Raw genomic sequence first — 19269 nt, forward strand, 5'->3', positions numbered from 1 at the left:
GGCCAGTTCGTAGCCTCTTTCTTTGTTCTGTGTATGCATCTGGCATTGCTTGGGCTCCACCCTTTTCCCCAAACCTAGCACGTATTTATGGGCTGTATCGCTGGTGCAGAAGAGCTGGCTCCGGAAGTCCTCTGCTTTCTCACAAACATGCTGCTGTAACCACTCTGGAACTGCCCTCACAAGGGAAGAAGAGCATGTCCGGTTTTAATTTTTGAAGGAAGTTGATGTCTTCCCCCTCCCTCCCATTCCCCACCTTTAGGCACTGGCTCATGGACTCAACCTCATGTGCTCAGGTCCTACCAGGAGGTCCCTGGTGGGGCTTTGAGGTTTGGCAGCGCTTCCCCTCCTCCTGGAGCTGGGCACGCATCCTCAGCTCTCAGCCACGTGTAATCCTTCCTGTCTGCTTGTGAGTTGGGCACAAAGTACTGGCTCTTGGGCCCACCCTCTTCTTTAGTAGCAATTAACCTTTACTACAGAGCTTCCTTTGAAGTTTGCTCATGTTTTTATTACAAAACTGCAATGAGGAACATAATGGGGGGAAATGTCTAGATTTCTCAGTTACCTAATCTGTTCAATTCCCTTGTTGGTCTCCTCCTGGCAGTTGTTTCATGTAGTTATGATCTCAACCAGTCTGCCTGAGATCTCAAATCATGTTTCTGTCTCAGCCTATTTTTAAGATTAGTGAGCTATTACACACACTGCAAATGTACATGGATGTGTGTATTATATGTTTATGTGTGTACAGCTGAGTATACATAACTGATTTCTTGGTCAGTGCCTACAGAAATCAGTCTCATAGTCAAATTGTGTATCTATGTATTACATGTTAATATTAAATCATTTAGTCACTGACTATTTTCTAGCAATGAACTAATGTCAAGAGTGAGAGGAAAATTATTTATGTTACTATCACTAATGATAATACCAAGTGATAAGTATTATGATGTGTACTGAATGCTATTAATGGTCAAACTCAGGATTTTGAATGGCATCTGCCCAGAAGATTTGCAGTTAGACTAGGCAAAGAGGCCAAAAGAAACAAATGGTGAGTTATATAAAACCCACAAAAAGAGAAGGCATTTTAGGCCAGCCTTGCAAATAAGAACCAAAGAATTATGAGTGAAATGACATTTTTTTTTTTCTAGCCTGCCGTTCACAGGAGCTCAAATAAATGAAATCATTTTTCTCTGCTTTTCACTCAGTAGTAAATCATTGGTAATCCAAGGCTGATAGAAAAGCAAATATGAAATTCAAAGAAAATACAAGAGAATTTTTTCCCCCTTCCTCAAAATGACTAGGGATTTTCTAAGAAAAAATTTGTAAACATCACAAAGGAAAAATTAAAAAGTTCCATAAAAATGAAAAATTTTACACAGCAAAAGTCCCATTAAAAAGCTAAGTGGTAATTGATCTACTGGGGAAAATTAGCAAAAACTATATCAAAAGGTTAATTTCTTTATCATTAAAGAGACAGACAATAAAAACTCAATTGAAAATGGAGAAAGACAATAATTTCTAATAGAAGAAATATGAATGGCAAATTAAAAAGTTTAGTCTGAGTAATCACTGAGATGTGGATTAAAGCAATAACAGATATATAATCTTTCCTGTTATCTTACTACAGATTAAAAACAAGACATAAAAATAGATGCTAGCACAATTGGCTGAGGTATAAATTTGTTTAAACTTTTTGGAAAGCAACTTGTTAATGTCCACTAAGCTTAGTTATGGGGATTTAACCTACAGAGAAGGAGCTCTGGTAGCATAGTGGCTAAAGCACTTGACTCCTAACCAGAAGGCTGGCGGTTCAAACCCACCAGCCACTCCTCGGAAGGAAGGTTGGGCAATCCTATTTCCATAGTGATACTGCCTCGGAAACCCAAGGAGGGGTCACTATGAGTCGGGGCTGACTCGACGGCACATAACAACAACAACAACAACCTACAGAGACTGAGAGAGATAAGTATAAATATTATGTGTAAGAATATTAATTTCAGTGATATTTATGGTATTAGAAAACTAGAAGCAACATAAACAAACACCATGGAAATAGTTCATTTATAGTATATTCACACAATAGGATGTTATTCAACAATCAATGTAGTTCTGGAATGTATTATATATTTGAAATATATTATAAGGAGCTCTGGTGGCACAGTGACTAAAGCATTCAGCTGCTAACCAAAAGGTCGGTGGTTCAAAGCCACCAGCTGCTCTATGGGACAAAGAAGAAGCAGTCTGTTCCCATAGAAGTTTACAGCCTTGGAAACCCTACGGGGTAGTTCTACTCTCTCCTGTAGGGTCTCTGTGAGTCAGAATTGACTCGATGACAGTGAGTTTGGTTTTTTTGGTTTCAGAATATATTAAAAAACATAAAGAAGCATTCATAATAAAATATCTAGTAAAAAAAACCTAGACTATTCATTATAGTATGGTCACAATTTTGAAAAAAAATTTAAAACATATATTTTTAGAAAAAAAAAATCCATGAGAACTAAAGGAAGGATTATTAGACTTGGTCATCTGGATCCTACTCTCAGCTGTCTTTGGAGATGCTCTGTAGCATTCCTGAGTTTCAGGCACTACATTTGCAAAATGGGAACATTATTCTCACCATGATTTTCTCACTGGATTGTTATGAGAGTCAAAATGAGAAAATGTTAGATACACCTATGGAGGTTATTATTACTGGTATTATTTCTGCAATTTCCTCTTGGCAGGTTTTGATATCCTTTCAACATGGAATTCTCCTCAAGTGAAAACCTTTCTTAGTTATTCCAAGACTCATAGAAATAAATGTCATATAGTCAAAGTGTGGTCTCTTGCCTAGTCTCTGGGGGATATTGGAATTTTTAAAACTTGAATGGAAGAGGTTGATTTCCAAGAGTATTTTCCAAGTCATCTGCCTTAAATCCAACGATAAGTCACTTCTGTCCTCACTCAGTTAGTGACATACCTAAAGGATGCAGGAAGCAAATTACAGTAGCAGGCAGCTCAACTCCAAGAAATTACAAGGATTATTTATCTTTATGGGACCGCTGATGTATATAGCACTTCTTACCTGATACTTACCTATTGTAAATGTGCCTAGTCTCTCAGTATGATATCTAAGCAATGCTTTAATTAACTATAGTTATAGCTGAGGGAAAGGATCTACCATTTCCCCCCCAATAACAGAGATTTAATGGAGATAGGATAATTGAGGTAGTTTATCATTTAGATGGACTGTTTTAGCAGTTTGGGGGATAGTTCTTGAGTAATGTACATGGAGGTATTCATTTACTTTGGTTTATGCAAATTATTCGATGCAGTGCGATAAACTGCATTTGCTGTTGAAAATTTTATAAAGCTAGATTACATTGAAATATTGTTCCATGTTTTGATATGTAAAACTCAGCAGTTTCATATTTCCATTTATTTGTCACCACAGTCATATTTAATTCAGATGACACTAGACTAACAGTAGCTTGAAAACAAATGGGCTGGGTTTGAAGATACATTGAATGTCTGTATGTGGGTGATTAAGACCAGAATATTTCTCCTGGATTTGTTTGACCTATGTAAGTTGTTGTTTAGGTTTAATTAGAGTTTTTATTTGTCATTGTAAGTAGAATTGCATTCAGGCTTTAAATTCAAATCCTTCTGTGTAGCAGTGGGCTGGATATACACATATTTTGTCTCCAAAGGAACTGGAATAGAAATGTCCTCATGTAAGTTAAGCATGGGGAGAATTTGTGGGTTACTCAGAGGTCATGGGGTCAGCTGTGCCAGTGGGAGAGTGCTGATGTGTTTGTTTCCATGCATTTTTTTAAAAAAAGAGATTTGATGGAAGTGGCAGTATGACTGATTTAACTCTTTGAGGAAATAGGAGAAATTTTACTGGCCTTTAGTAGATGATTACTGGAAGAGCACAGTTCTATTCTTTTGGATACCTTTTTGTTTTCTACTGCTGAAATAGACAAGTCTATAGGTTACCCAATGTCCTCTAACTTACAGCAATTCTAGAGAAAAACAAAATCTTCACAATGGGTGATAAATCCCTTTAAGAATCTGTAAAGTAACTTTGTGCTTGCAGTAGTTGAATGTTACAATTCGAAAGAGATATTTTTATATGTTTTTAGCTGTACCAAGAGCATCAGTGAACTTTAGACTTTTGAAGTGCAAAATCTCCCTGATGGATAAAATTGGATTGCCTTGGCCAAGGGCGTTTGCACCCTGAAGTGTATTTCTCTGATAATATTTCTTTGGGGCATTATTATAATGGTTTATTTTGAGGTTGGGTCCAGAGAAAAGTTTATGATTTGTTGTGTTCTATATCTATGGGTTTAAAGGCATTTCTCAGGATCAAAATAGTATTTTATATTTATTTAAAAAAAAAAAAAAAAACTCACTGCACGAATCAAGTGGGATCCAACTCATAGCAACCCCTCCATGGGTTTCCAAGGCAGTATTACTATGGAAGTAGCTTGCCCAATTTTCCTTCTGAGGAGTGGCTATTGGGTTTGAACCACTAGCCTTCTGACTAGCAGTCAAATGCCTTAGGCACTATGCCACCAGAGCTCCTCGGGGAATATTAATTTGGTTTAATAGTTCAGTAAAATTATATATTAGGTTACTTACCTATTTAGCTAGGAGCTCTGGTATAGTGCCTAAGGTACTTGACTGCTAACCAGAAGGCCGGCGGTTCAAATCCACCAGCCACTCCTCGGAAAGAAGGTTGGGCAATCTACTTCCATAGTGATACTGCCTCAGAAACCCAAGGAGGGGTCGCTATGAGTCAGGTGCGACTTGAGGGCACATAACAACAACAACAACAGCAACCCATTTAGCTAACTTCAAAGTTCTTAAAAGTATTTCCTAAGCCCTTATATGCGTATTACTTGAGGAATTCCTAAGAAGTGTGAGCCTGACTCATCCCTTTCAAGGGTGTACAGCCCAGCTAGGAATAAAAGAATCATAGGTATCAAACCCTAAGCGGCAATTTGGTAGTACTTAGTCACCAAAGTAAGGAGGAAATAATGTAAGAATGCAAGGAAAGGGAACACTTGATTCAAATGGGCTGGCCACCGAACATCTCAGGGACAAGTTGAGACTTGACTTAGAGGATGACTGGGTTAGGCAAAGGAGCACATTCAGAGTAACTGGGCAGGAGACACAGTAGAGGAAACACCAGCTAAGCCCAGAAGACAGAAGTCAGCTTATGCTGGCTAGTGGGAGTGTTGAGATTCAGATAGAGAAGGAGAATGGTTTCAAAATGAGAGAGAAATTATTCGAAATCTGAGAGGTTTAGATTTGACTGGAGGAATAAGAGTTATTTAGGACTGTTGTTAAAAGAGCTCTGGTAGTGCAGTGGTGAAGGCATTTGGCAGCTAACCAAAAGGTCAGTGGTTCGAACCCATCAGCTGCTCCATGGAAGAAAGATGAGGCAGTCTGCTTCCATAAAAATTTACAACCTTGGAACCCCCATGGGGCAGTTCTGTTTTGTCCTATACGGTCGTTCGTTCGTTATGAGTTGGAAATGATTTGACGGCAGTGGATTTGGCTTGGTGGTGGTGGTGGTGCCACCGAGTTGATTCTCTACACATAATGACCCCATATGACATAGGAGAGCTGCCTGATAGGGTTTCCAGTGCTGTAATCTTTATTGGAACAGATCACGAGGTCTTTCTCTAGCGGAGCTGTTGGATGGGTTCAAACTAAGAGCTGAAACATTATGCCACCAAAAACCAAAAAAAAAAAAACCCATTGTCATCAAATTAATTCCAACTCATAGCGACCCTATAGGATGGAACAGAGCTGCCCTGTAGAGTTTCCCAGGTTGTAATCTTTACAGAAGCAGAGTGCTACATCTTTCTTCCTTAGAGCATCTGGTGGGTTGGAACCATCCACCTTTTACTTAGCAGCCAAGCACTTAACCACTTTATCACCAAGGCCCTTTCTTACAATTCCAGGGCTTGTTATTGGAGGCTATTGAATTGGGGGGGAGGGGGGGGAGTGTGCCAGGAAGATGCATCCTGTAGCATTGTACAGGCTCAATGTTGAGGGATAACTGGAAGAGGCTGGAGGTTGTGAGACCCATTTAGAGAGCTGTTAGAAAATTCAGGAATGAGAAGACAAGTTGGATTGAAGCTTGGGGTGAATAAAAAGTCTTGCAAGAATAGGCAACATTTAGTGACTGTGTAAATCAAAGGATGAAGGATAGAACATGTTCACCTTATTTTAAACCTTTGAATATGGATAATTAGGGGAAAGATAGTATTGTTTAGGGCAATAGGGAAGTGGGCAAGTGAGTTAATTTGAAGGCAGATGATAATGTACTAGATTGTGGATGTGCTGAACTTGAAATGATAAAGAGATTTTTATATTAAGAACATGCAAGTGGTGATGTTTCCTAGATATTTCAAGATTGGGCCCTGGAGTTTGGTTTATTCACATGGCATTGTCTCTGGTGATGTAGTGCCTAAAGCATGTGACTGCTAACTAGGAGGGTGGGGCTTCAAACCCACTAGCCACGCCTTGGAAGGAAGATTGAGCAATCTACTTAGGTAGAGATACTGCCTCGGAAACCCAGGGAGAGGTCACTATGAGTTGGGATCGACTGGATGGCAGTGAGTTTGTTGTTGTTGTTTTTAATCTCATATTAGAATCAAGAGCTAAACATCTCATTAGATACTTTTTCATGTACTATCAATTTGCATTTTATAAAAAACTTAAGAGACAGGAAGTCAGTATTTATTGTTAGTGAATGTTATTGTTAATTAATTTCTATAATGAATCAGGGAAGGATTTGCGGCTAGAACCCAGATGTCCCCTTTTCTGATCTAATAACATATCTTGGGTGGTTGTTGTTGTTAGGTGCCATCCAGTCAGCTCTGACTCACAGTGACCCTGTGTACAACAGAGGAAAACACTGCCTGGTCCTGTGCCATCCTCACAATCCTTGTCATGCTTGAGCCCATTGTTGCAGCCACTGTGTCAATCCACCTTGTTGAGGGTCTTCCCCTTTTTTGCTGACCCTCAACTTTACCAAGCAAGAAATCATTCTCCAAGGACTGGTCCCTTCTGACAACATGATGAAAGTATGTGAGATGAAATCTGGCCATTCTCACTTCTAGGGAGCATTCCAGCTGCAGGTTTTTCAGGACAGATTTGTTTGTTCTTCTGGCAGTCTCTGGTATTTTCAGTATTCTTAACCAACACCACAATTCAAGTACATCAGTTCTTTTTCGGTCATCCTTAATCATTGTCTAGCTTTCATATGTATATGAGGCGATTGAAAACACCATGGCTTGGATTAGGTGCACCTTAGTGTTCAAAGTGACATTTTTGCTCTTTAACACTTTAAAGAGTCTTTTGTAGCATATTTGCCCAGTAGAATATGATGTCTAATTTCTTGAATGCTGCTTCCACGAGTGTTGATTGCAGATCCAAGTAAAATTAAATCCCTGACAACCTCAATCTTTTCTCCATTGATCGTGATGTTATTTTTTGGTCCAGTTGTGACAATTTCTGTTTTCTTTATGTTGAGGTGTAATCCATACTGAAGGCTGCAGCCTTTGATCTTCATCAGTAAGTGCTTCAAATCATCTTCACTTTCAGCAAGTAAGATTGTGTCATGTGCACATTGCAGCTTAGTAATGCGTCTTCCTCCATTACTGATGCCACATTCTTCTTTGTATAGTCCACCTTCTTGGATTATTTTTGCTCAGTATACAGATTGAATAAGTATGGTGAAAGGATACAGCTCTGACACACACCTTTCCTGATTTTAATGCAGGATATTCAAACAACTGTTCTTTGTACATGTTCCTTATGAGCACAATTAAGCGTTCTGGAATTCCCATTCTTCACAATGTTATCCGTAATATGTTATGATCCATACAGTCAAATGCCTTTACATTGTCAATAAAATACAGGTAAACATCTTTCTGGTATTCTTTGCTTTCAGCTAAGATCCATCTGACATTAGCAGTAATATCCCTCATTCCATGTCCTCTTCTGAATCCAGCTTAAATTTCTGGCAGTACTTGGTCAATATAGTACTGCAATTCATTTTTGAATTATCTTTAGCAAATTGTACTTGTGTTTGATATTAATGATATTGGTCAATAATTTCCGCATTCTGTTGGATCGCCTTTCTTTGGAATGGGCAAAAATATCTATCTCTTCTAGTCAGTTGGCCAGGTAGCTGTCATACAAATTTCTTGTCACAAATGATTAAATGCTTCCAGTACTGCATCAGTTTGTTGAACCATCTCAGTGGATATTCAGCCAACTCCTGGACCCTTATTTTTTGCCAATGCCTTCAGTGCAGATTGGACTTTTTCCTTCAATGTCATTGGTACTTGATCATATGCTACCACCTAAAATGGTTGAACATTGACCAATTCTTTTTGTTACAGTGATTCTGTGTGTTCCTTCCATCTCCTTTTTTAAACCTCCATGCCCCTCATAGTTATGCATTCCTGTGTGTCCTGCATTTCCTCCGTGCGAATGTTGCCCCTCTGGTGCCCCATGGTCGATTGCTCTAAGAGATGCTTTTCCATAGAGTATGTGGGTGCCTCACCCTGGGTTGAGTGGTCTACGTGTATATCTTGTTTGCTATTTGGTTGAAAGCCAGCCCCTGAGCATGAGTTTTATTCTAGGCCTAGAATGTATCCCAGGGCCATAGTATTGGGGGTCTCACCAGACTCCATACATCCAGTAATTCTGGTCATTATTGAGTTTTTGAATTTTTTTCCATGCTTTTTTTCCCACTCTATCCAGGATCTCCAGACTTGATCCTTTCCTGAGTGATTGACATTAGTAGCCAGGCACCCTCTAGTTCTTCTGGTCTCGAGGGTCATCGTATCCTAGGGCTGATTGCTTCCAAATGCCCTTGTTTTTTGCACTCTTCTTCCCTTCCGACGATAGGAGACCATTCAAAAGCTTGAAAGCTTGTAAGACCCCAGTCACTACTCACCAATATAGGATGAGGAAGAAGACTTTTATGTTTTTTGTTGTGCCAATTGAGTCTGGTGTCCCCCAGTACTATGGTCCTGAGTTTGTAGACCTGTTGTATCTCTCTCCCATAGTGTCTGGCTGTTTGTGAGGGATTACTCTATGTCTGTCTTCTGTTGTTTCTGTAAGGACTGCAGGTATTTTGTATCACTGGTATCTGTGCAAGATTAGCCTCCGCTGAATCTATCCTTGGTCTAGAGTATACTCCTGTTCACTGACCCCCATCTGATCTTCTCAGTTGTTTATGCATTTATCTGTAGCCTGGTTTTTGGTGTTAATGGTAATGCAGTATTGTGGATATACTGATTGGTATTAGCATCTGTTATCTATATATTATGTGCACAATAATGCTTTCTGCATCATTCAATATTTTGCCCATAGAATCCTTCAATATTGCAACTTGAGGCTTGCATTTTTTCTTCAGTTCTTTCAGCTTGAGAAATGCTGAACATGTCCTTCCCTTTTAGTTTCTAAATCCAGGTCTTTGTACATTTCATTATAACACTTTGATTTTTTGAGCCACCCTTTGAATTCTGTTCAGCTCTTTTATCTTGTCATTTCTTCCATTCACTTTAGCTACAATCCATTCAAGAGCAAATTTCAGATTCTCTTCTGACACCCATTTTTTTTCTCCCTTTCCTGTCTTTTTAATGACCTTTTGCTTTCTTCATGTATGATGTTCTTAATGGCATCCCACAACTCATCTGGTCTTCCATCAAAATTTAATGCATCAAATCTTTATTATGATGATCTCTAAATTGAAGTGGAATATAACAAAGATCATATTTACATCTCTCGTGGACTTTTTTAAAAAAATTCTTCAGCTGAAATGTGAACTTGCATACGAGCAATTGATGGTCTGTTCCATAGTTAGCCCCTGACCTTGTTTTGACTGATGATATTGAACTTCTCCACCACCTCTTTCCACAGAGGTATTTGTGGAATTGACAAATTCCATAGTCAATTTGATTCCTGTATATTCCATTTGGTGAGGTCCACATGTATAGTTGCCATTTACATTGTTGAAAAAAGGAGCTTGCAATGAGTAATTTGTTAGTCTTGCAAAATTCTATTACACTTTCTCCAGCATCATTTCTATTACCAAGGTTATATTTTCCAACTACCAATGCTTCTCTTTTTCCAACTTTCACATTCCAATCACCAGTAATAGTCAATACATCTTGATTACCTGTTTGGTCAGTTTCAGATTGCAGAAGTCAATAAAAATCTTTAATTTCTTCATATTTGGCTTTAGTGGTTGGTGTGTAAATTTAAATCATAGTCATATTAACTGGTTTTCCTTGTAGGCATATGGATATTATCCTATCACTGACAGTGCTGTTCTACAGGATAGAGCTGGAAATGTTCTTTTTGACAATTAATGCAATGCCATTCCTCTTCAATATGTCATTCCCACCATAGTAGACCATATGATTGTCTGATTCAAAATGGCCAATACTAGTCCACATCAGCTCACTAGTGCCTAGAACACGGATCTTAATGTCTTGCATTTCATTTTTGACAATTTCTAATTTTCCTAAATTCATATTTTGGTAATTCCATGTTCTGATTATTAATGAATGTTTACATCTGTTTCTTCTCATTTTGAGTCATGCCACATCAGCAAATGAAGGTCCAGAATGCTTTATGTCATCCACCTATTAAAGTTGACTCTACTTTGGGGAGGCATCTCTTCTCCAGTTGTATTTTGAGTGCTTTCCAATCCAAAGGGCTCATCTTCTGGCACTATATCAGACAATGTTTCATTACTATTCATAAAGTTTTTCAGTAATTTATCAGACAGTATTTCACTTCTATTCATAAGGTTTTCAGAAGCCAGTTTTTTCAGAAGTGGCTGGGCCCATGCTTGGTGACCCTGCTGACATAGTTGTCAGCATCACAGCAACACACAAGCCACCACAGTATGACAAACTGACAGACAAGTGGTGGCTTATCTCAGGAAATGTTAGTAATTCATAGAACTTCAGGGTTGGTAGGACCTTAAATGTTGTCTAGCCTAGTCATAGAGCCCTGGTGGTACAATTATTAAGTTCTTGGCTGCTAACCAAAATGATACTGGTTCAAACCCACCACTGCTGTCCATGGAAGAAAGATAAGGTAGTCTGCTTCTGTAAAGATTTACAAGCTTGGAAACCCTATGAGGTAGTTCTACTCTGTCCTATAGTGTTACTATGAGTCAGAATCAAATTGATGGCAGTGGATTTGGCTTTCGTTTTTTGTTTAGTCTAGTCAGCAAACTGAAACTAAATTTCTGTCTGTCATCCCTATTTCACTGGTGTTCAGATTATATTAAAAAACCCTCTGACGGTAATGATACCAAATCCACTGCATCGAGTTGATTCTGACTCAGAGACACCCCCCATTGGGCTTCCAAGGCTGTAAGTTTTTATAGAAGTAGATTGCTTCATCTTCCTCCCACAGAACAGCTGGTGGGTTTGAACCACTGACTTTGGTTAGCAGCCAAATGGGTAACTAGAGGCAATCCATTTTACTTTTAGACAACTCTAATTGCTAGAAAGTTCCTCCTTAATTGGAGCTGAAATTTGTCTCTTATTTCACTTAATTTTACTCTTGAAGGTCTGTTAATGAAATGAATCAGGTAGAATTCTCACTCTGTAAGACTCTGGGACACTGGTGGTTCAGTGGTAGAATTCTCACTGTTCACATGGGAGACCTGGCTTTCATTCCTCAAGCACAGAAGCCATCACCCATATGGTAGTAGGGCTTCTATGTTGCTATGATGCAGAATAGTTTTTTTTTTTTTTTTAATTTTAATTTCTTAAAATTTTTATTGTGATTTGGGTGAAAGTTTACAGAGCAAATTCATTTTCCATACAGCAGTTCACATACACTTTGTCTCATGACATTGACTGCAATTCCCCACAATGCAACAGCTCCCCTCTCACTTCCTCCCCACAGTTACCTCTTCCCTGTGTCCTTCCTTCCCATGCACTCCTGCCACCCGAGCTGTCTCCCTGTGCATACATAGCCCTTCTATTCTCTCATGATTAATTTCTCCAAGGAGTGTATCTACCTAATGTAAATGTTAAGGGCATGTGCCTGTCTTTTGTTTGGCTAGAAGCCACAGGTGTGGGTTCTATTCCAGACCCGAAGGGCAGCAAGGGGCTATAGTCTCAGGGGTTCCACCAGGCTCTATCAAAGCAGCAAACCTGGCCCCCCCTTTTTTTCCCTAATGATTTGGAATTTTGATCCACATTGTTCTCCCACTCTATCCAAGATCCCCTACATAGATCCCCCTGCTGCTGAATAAGTTTTAGTGGAGTTTTTAAACTAAGATGGACTGGGAAGAAAGGCCTGGCAATCTATTTCTGAAAAATCAGCCAGTGAAAGCACTATGGATCACACTGGTTCCATCTCTTTGTGAATGGGATCACCATGAGCCTGGGGCTGACTCAACAGCAAAACCACAGAGGTGTTTAGTTCAGTTTCCATGGAGTTGCCGTGAACTAGAGGTGACTCAGTTGCAGCTAACAAAAACAACAACGTATCAGTAGGAACTCATGAAGTCCTTATTTATCCACAGGTAATGAGTGTGTATATGGCAGCTACCCTGAAATTCCTTTGGAAGAAATGCCAGATGCAGATGGAGTAGCCAGCACTCCCTCCCTTAATATTCAAGAGCCATGCTCTCCAGCCACATCCAGCGAAGCATTTACTCCAAAAGAGGGCTCTCCTTACAAAGCCCCGATCTACATTCCCGATGATATACCCATTCCTGCTGAGTTTGAACTTCGAGAGTCAAATATGCCTGGAGCAGGACTAGGAATATGGACCAAAAGGAAGATTGAAGTAGGTGAAAAGTTTGGGCCTTACGTGGGAGAGCAGAGGTCAAACCTGAAAGACCCAAGTTATGGATGGGAGGTAAGGACATATTTTGAGTTAATGCATTGTGTTTATTTAGTTGTGTAAAGAAGAGATTGTTTAAATGGCCATGCAATAAGCAAATTCCATTTGTTGCAATAGGTCCTCAAATGCATCTTTAGAATGAATCACTCTTACAATCTCACTTCTTAAGAGAAACAAAGTATTGCTTAAAGGTATAGCATAATAGAAGGGGACCCAACCTAATAAATGGTCAAAGAAGAGTATCTTGAAAAAACAGTTACAGAAGAAAATACAGTGTTTATAGATAACTTCTGGAAACACCGGGTATGACCATCTATATATACATACCATATGGCATAAACAAACAAAAGTTATCATATGACATTTATTGTATTTTCTTTTCTTGAGGCAAAAAGGAATTGAAAAAGCAGAGGAAAACATTTATTTTCTCCATGTGGCTATGGTTTAATTTAGTTTTATTTTTATTCTGCGTGTTTATTTTGCTCAATGTTCTGTCAACATAATTTGCCTTTCTTGAGATAACCCTGCTTTGATTTTACATGTTTCTAGGATGTGAACACACTACCAAATTTTGAGGCTATATTTTATATTCAAATTTATTTAATGAGTAATTGGTGTATAAAAAAGACAGCAAAATCAATTTTGAAAATCAGTAACTGATTTCAGCCATACTTTTCACAGAACCTCATATGGCATTAACTAAGAATAAGAAGTTACAGTCTGAATATAAAATCTAAATCAATTTTATTTATTGATAAATAAAAAGTAAAAATAAATAAAAACCACCCAAACCCACTGCCATTGAGTCAATTCCAACTTCTAGTGACCCTTTAGAACAGAGTAGAACTGCCTCATAGGGTTTCCAAGGCTGTAAATCTTTACAGAAGCAGACTGACTGTCTCATCTTTCTCCCATGGAGCGCCTGCTGGATTTGAACCACTGACCTTTTGGTTAGCAGCTGAGTGCTTCACCACTGTGCCATCACTGCTTCTTGCTTCTTTCATTTAGACAAGTACAGCTAATTATGTTATTCTTCTCAATTGATAATTTTAGTCCAGATTCAGTGTGTGTGTGTGTGTGTGTGTGTGTATATATATATATATATATATATATATATATATGTACTTCCCAGTTATGTTGGTAACTTGAAAACTTCTTTGATTAAATCATAACATCATAATTTCCAGAAAATCTGGTCTATATATGAAATACTTGTAGGCAATTTCTATGGGTAAAAAGTGTTTTTTGTAGATGTGACTGACCTTTCATTTCACAGTATTTCAGTTAGACAGAAATCGGATGAGCTAGATTTATTTTGGTATGTTCCCTTAATATTTATGATCATTAATAGAATATCTGGTAAGCTTTTTAAATAGAAATAAATATGCAGTGCCTTCAGGACTTAATTTCAACTCTTTCTCCCCTTTCTTTATGTGTGTCCCCTTGTGAAATCTGTTCAAAATGTTGTAATAAAAACAATTCTTGTTCGAATTCTGAAATGACAAAGTTAAGGTCTGGATTTGACATGTTTACAAGTGAGGAAACCTCCTCTAGTTTTGTTCTTAGCCACAGCTCCAGTCAAGTTGTGGTTTAGACACATGTATTGATAAGAAGTTATTTTTTTTTTTTTTAAATCACTGTACCATTAACTGATATGTGAGTTGAATATGTTTTAAACCAAATGTGTGCAAACTTTACATCATTATTGTTCACCTTTAAATAATGGCCATAAACATTCTAATAATAAGTAACCCATTAAACTTTTATTATGAAATCTCTGGAGTTAAACAAGTGCAGTACTGTTCAGGATTATCCAGAAGGCTGGAGAATAAACCAAGGCTTAATTAAAGAATCATTTTGTAATTAAAGTGTCAGTAAATGCAGGACTGCGCCTCTTTAACAGGATACCTATGAGTTGAGGATGAACCTGGGGAAAACTGAAAGAAATTGTGCCATTAGAGGAAATTTTCAAATAATTCTTTTTCTTTCCTCCTTGGAGTAATGTGTCTTTAATATATACACAGATAAATATTTACCTTAACAGCTGTAAAATGATCCTTTTCATTATGTCAGAACCAAGTCATTTTATTGCTTTAAGATAAATTAATTCAAGATAGTTCTATAAATAGTTCATGAGTCTTTGGATAAAGATCAGACATTCCCCTCTCTCTCCTCCTTCAAGAATTCAGTTAATGGTCAATGTAGTAGTTTTCTTCACCATTTTAATGGTCACTCTTGCTTTTGAGCGTGTATATTGTCTGATCTGGATATATTATGTACAGAACAATTGAGCTCTTGACTCTACCTTTTCTTTTAAATGAAAAGAATTAGCCTAGTTAATACAAAACCCAATCACAAACAACAAAGGCTTCTCAGCTCTTTCCTGCATGCTCATTTTCAATCATGCTCAAGTCATATTTGCCCTCAACTATAGCTCATTTCCCTCCTGTTTGGTTAGACAAATAATGTGATTAAATAGTACGACCCCAACATGAAGAAAACAGAAATCCTCACAATTGGACCAATAAGCAACATAATCATAAATGGAGAAAATATTGAAGTTTGGTAACAATTTCATTTTACTTGCATCCACAATCAACGCCCATGGAAGCAACTGCCCAGAAATAAATCAACATATTAAATTGGGCAAATATGCTGCAAAAGACCTCTTTATAGTGTTAAAAAAAACAAGCATGTCACTTTGAGAACTAAGATGTGTTTGACCTAAGCCGTGGTATTCTCACTTGCTTCACATACACGCAGAAGCTAGACAATGAATAAGAAAGACTGAAGAAGAATTGATGCCTTTGAATTATGGTGTTAGTGAAGCATATTGAATAGACCATGGACTACCAGAAGCACAAACAATTCTATCTCCATAGAAATATAGCCAGAATCCTTCTTAGAAGCAAGGATGGTGGGACTTGTCTCATGTACTTTGGATATGCTATCAGGAGGGACCAGTCCGGGGAGAAGGACATCATACTTGGTAAATTAGAGAGTCAGCAAAAAAAGGGAAAGCATTCAATAAGATAATAAGATGGATTGACACAGTGGCTGCAGTAAGGGTCTCAAGCATAGCAACAATTTTGAGGGTGATACAGGACAGGGCGATGTTTCATTCTGTTGTACATAGGGTTGCTATGAGTTGGAACTGATTCAATGGTACCTAACAACAACAATTATGACCTCTTTGATACTCTTTTATTTTTTTTAAATGAAGCATTAAGGAGAAAATGTATATATATATATATATATATATATATATATATATATATATATATATTCAGACCAAGAAGGATAGACATTGAACAGATAAAGTCCAGATAGAGCAAACAATTATTGACTGCCTATTATGCATCTGTCCTCACTGTTTCCCTCCAGAAGCTCAGTCTATCTCAATAGAACAAATCATTGTGATCTACAGTACTAGCCTTGCTCTTTTTTCCATACAAAATTCCCCTTTTTGAGTATTTCCTCTTTTAACAAGTTGCATTGGCATCTACCCAGTTGCCCAAGCCAAAAAAATGTGAGCTTTGTCTGATTCTACTCTCTCCCAGACCAGTCTGTCCAATTTATAGTCCCATATTCTAGGAAACCCCCATCCCTTGCACACACTGTTCTCCCTTCCTGACTTCATTTCTTTTATGATATCATTCCCGACCTTTCTAGTCACGATTTAGTACTGCCTAATTTTTGTGCCAGCATAGCACAAGGTAAACCCATTTACTAAAGAACTTAAAACATTGTACAGCATCCAAATTATTTGTCTGCCTTCCCTAATAGAGCGAAATTTCCTTGACAGCTTGTATAGCTATATCCTCCTATGACAATGTCTTAATTGTGTTTCATAAATTTTTGATGCCTGTGATGCTATCCAGTGCTCAGCACATTACCTGAAGCAAGAAGACATTCAACAAATAAGTGTTCAATGAAAGAATGAGTTAAGGAATAAATGGATGAATGAATGAATATAGGATTATGTCACCCTGAAAGAGGAGGCAAGGAGAGGGGGCTTAAATAAGCCTGTGGAAAAAGCTAGAATCTAGAATTTTGACAAGTGGAATCAAGTCTTCTGGTACTAACTGTGTGATTCTAGTGAAACTAGTTAAAGTCCATTGGTCTCTGGTTTTTTATTTGGTCAATTTGTCCAATAATAACTGCCATAAATCTTTCCAAACCAAAATCAAACTCACTGCCATTGAGTCAATTCTGACTCAAAGCGACCCCCATTGGGTTTCCCTGACTGTAAATCTTTACAGAAGCAGACTACCCCATCTTTCTTCCACAGAGTGGCTGGTAGACTCAGACCATGGACCTTTTGGTTAGCAGCCAAATGACTTAACCAATCTACCATCAGAGCTCCTTCCATATATCATTAGTTATTATAAAGTTAAAATGAACTAAAAAAATGCTTTATAGTATTCTCTTGAAAGTTTTGAAAGGAGAAAATTAAAAGATACCATTATAACTTCAGTTCACCCTTGTAAACTCTATTTAAATAATATACTAAAAAGGTGAGTATATTTCCCAGATAAGGCACCTTTAGAAATTCATTTAAATTTATATTTTAGAGAAATAGGATATTTTTGAAAGTATGGTTAACAGACCAAATGAGTTGGTTGAATAAAATAAACCGTTGATAAATACATACACATATACATACATACACACACATATAATTTGTATGATTTTCTAACAAATCAGGATTGATTGAATAAAGGTAAACTTTAAAAATAATATCAGAGTTTGGCAGGGTTTGACACCTCACAGTGCACGTGACTTGACTTTAACAAAAAAAGATCTTCAAAGACTATGAAGTACTTGGTTGTCTCAGCGCCTGTAAGTAATTAGTGGTGGAAAGCTTCCTCTGGGATTTTAAACTTTAAAGTTACTGACTGAGTGAAGAATAAAACATTCTGTTGGTTCAAGAGGAGAGTTCTCTCTTATGTTTTCTTCTGAAAATGACCAACTATTCTTGGATAATAAGGAGAGTTTGTGACAGAGCACTGAAGAGCTGGATTCTGGAGTAAGGCTTTCCATGCTCAAGTCCTGAAGGCTCCATGTGCCAGCTGAATGGTTTGGCAGAGCTTGCTTAACTCTCTGCCTCTCAGTTTATTTATATTTGTGCATATGCAATTACAATTGTTGTGAGGGTAAAATGTGGCATTGTATGTTGAGCTTAGCACATAGCTGTCTACCTAGTCAACCAAAAAACCCAAACCAGTTGCCGTGGAGTCCATTCCGGCTCATGGTGTTTCAGAGCAGAGTAGAACTGCATTCCAGAGGGTTGTTGTACTTCCAGGGCTCTTCTCGGTGGGTCTGAGCCACCACCCTTTCAGTTAGTAACCAAATTTTTAAACATTTGTGCCACCCAGGGACTATTCTACCTGGCAGAAGAGCTCAATGAATGTTAGCAACAACAAAGGTTATGGAAAATAGAGATCTAGCACAGATCTACCGATCATATTTTAGTTATTGATGCTTATAAATTATTGCTTTTCCCTCACCTCTGTTTTGTAGAAGTTTATGTGACATGGTTTAATTAGTTGACTCTGGGTTTATTTGAAAAGGAAATACTGTTTCCTAATTAAGAAGTAAAACAAGGATTTATGAAAGATTCATGAATTTATTTTTAAGCCAAAGAGCAGTTTGGGTGGCATATATTTAAATAGTTGGAGAGAAGTCAGAAAATAGTGTGAAGTTTTGTTTCCTTGAGATATTATTAATTAGCACGTTTCCTTTGCCTATGTTTAATAACATTGATCATCATAAAACTCTGCAAAGGGATTTATAGTTGATGATGCACCACCTTCTATGTACCAAAAGCTCTATTGTATCCATTTTACTCAGAATTTTGTCAAATTAGTTTGGTCAGTTAAAATTCCAGATATGAACTTAGCTTTTTATTTTTTTCCCCTCAAACATACACAGGTTCAGGCAGAAGAATAATTACAGGAGTGGACAGTAAATTTCTATTATGTTCTGTTAAACACATGGGAAGGGAATGTGGAACGGTGGAAAGAGATTTTACTGAAGTTAGAAATTCATTAAATAATTTTGATGCAGTGCTTTGACATTATGTTCTAGAAATATAATCCTGACATGTGCTATTACGATGAATGTGTGCCTCCCTATATTACTTTCAAAGAAATAGGTCCCATATTTGTAAGTTTGATTTTGGGTTCCGCAGTAGAGTTTTACCTGTTGAAACATACAATCTGTGTGTTAAATGAAACATGAATATCCATTAAAAGCAACAACTTTTCATGTGAATGATCAGAATTTCCAGGTGTAGAGTAGAGCTGACAAGGGGCAAGGTTATGGTCATTGCTTGGTCACAGCCAGCTACCCAGAGGGACCGAGTAGTTGATCCTGCGG

The 19269-nt window shown here is 37.8% G+C and overlaps 1 protein-coding gene across 1 annotated transcript in view; it reads left to right on the forward strand.

Annotated features, from left to right (window-relative positions):
- The first annotated feature begins 12561 nt into the window (after nt 1–12561).
- Nucleotides 12562–19269, forward strand: part of MECOM (MDS1 and EVI1 complex locus) — a 380507-nt gene continuing 373799 nt past the window's right edge. The window contains exon 1 of the mRNA XM_007946650.1: nt 12562–12903. Coding sequence (XP_007944841.1) covers nt 12613–12903 — 291 coding nt within the window. The 5' untranslated portion in view covers nt 12562–12612. The remainder of the gene's footprint in view (nt 12904–19269) is intronic.

Source organism: Orycteropus afer, unplaced genomic scaffold, assembly GCF_000298275.1.
Source record: "Orycteropus afer afer isolate SDZICR_OR568_19922 unplaced genomic scaffold, OryAfe1.0 scaffold00168, whole genome shotgun sequence".
In the NCBI taxonomy this organism is placed as follows: domain Eukaryota; kingdom Metazoa; phylum Chordata; class Mammalia; order Tubulidentata; family Orycteropodidae; genus Orycteropus; species Orycteropus afer.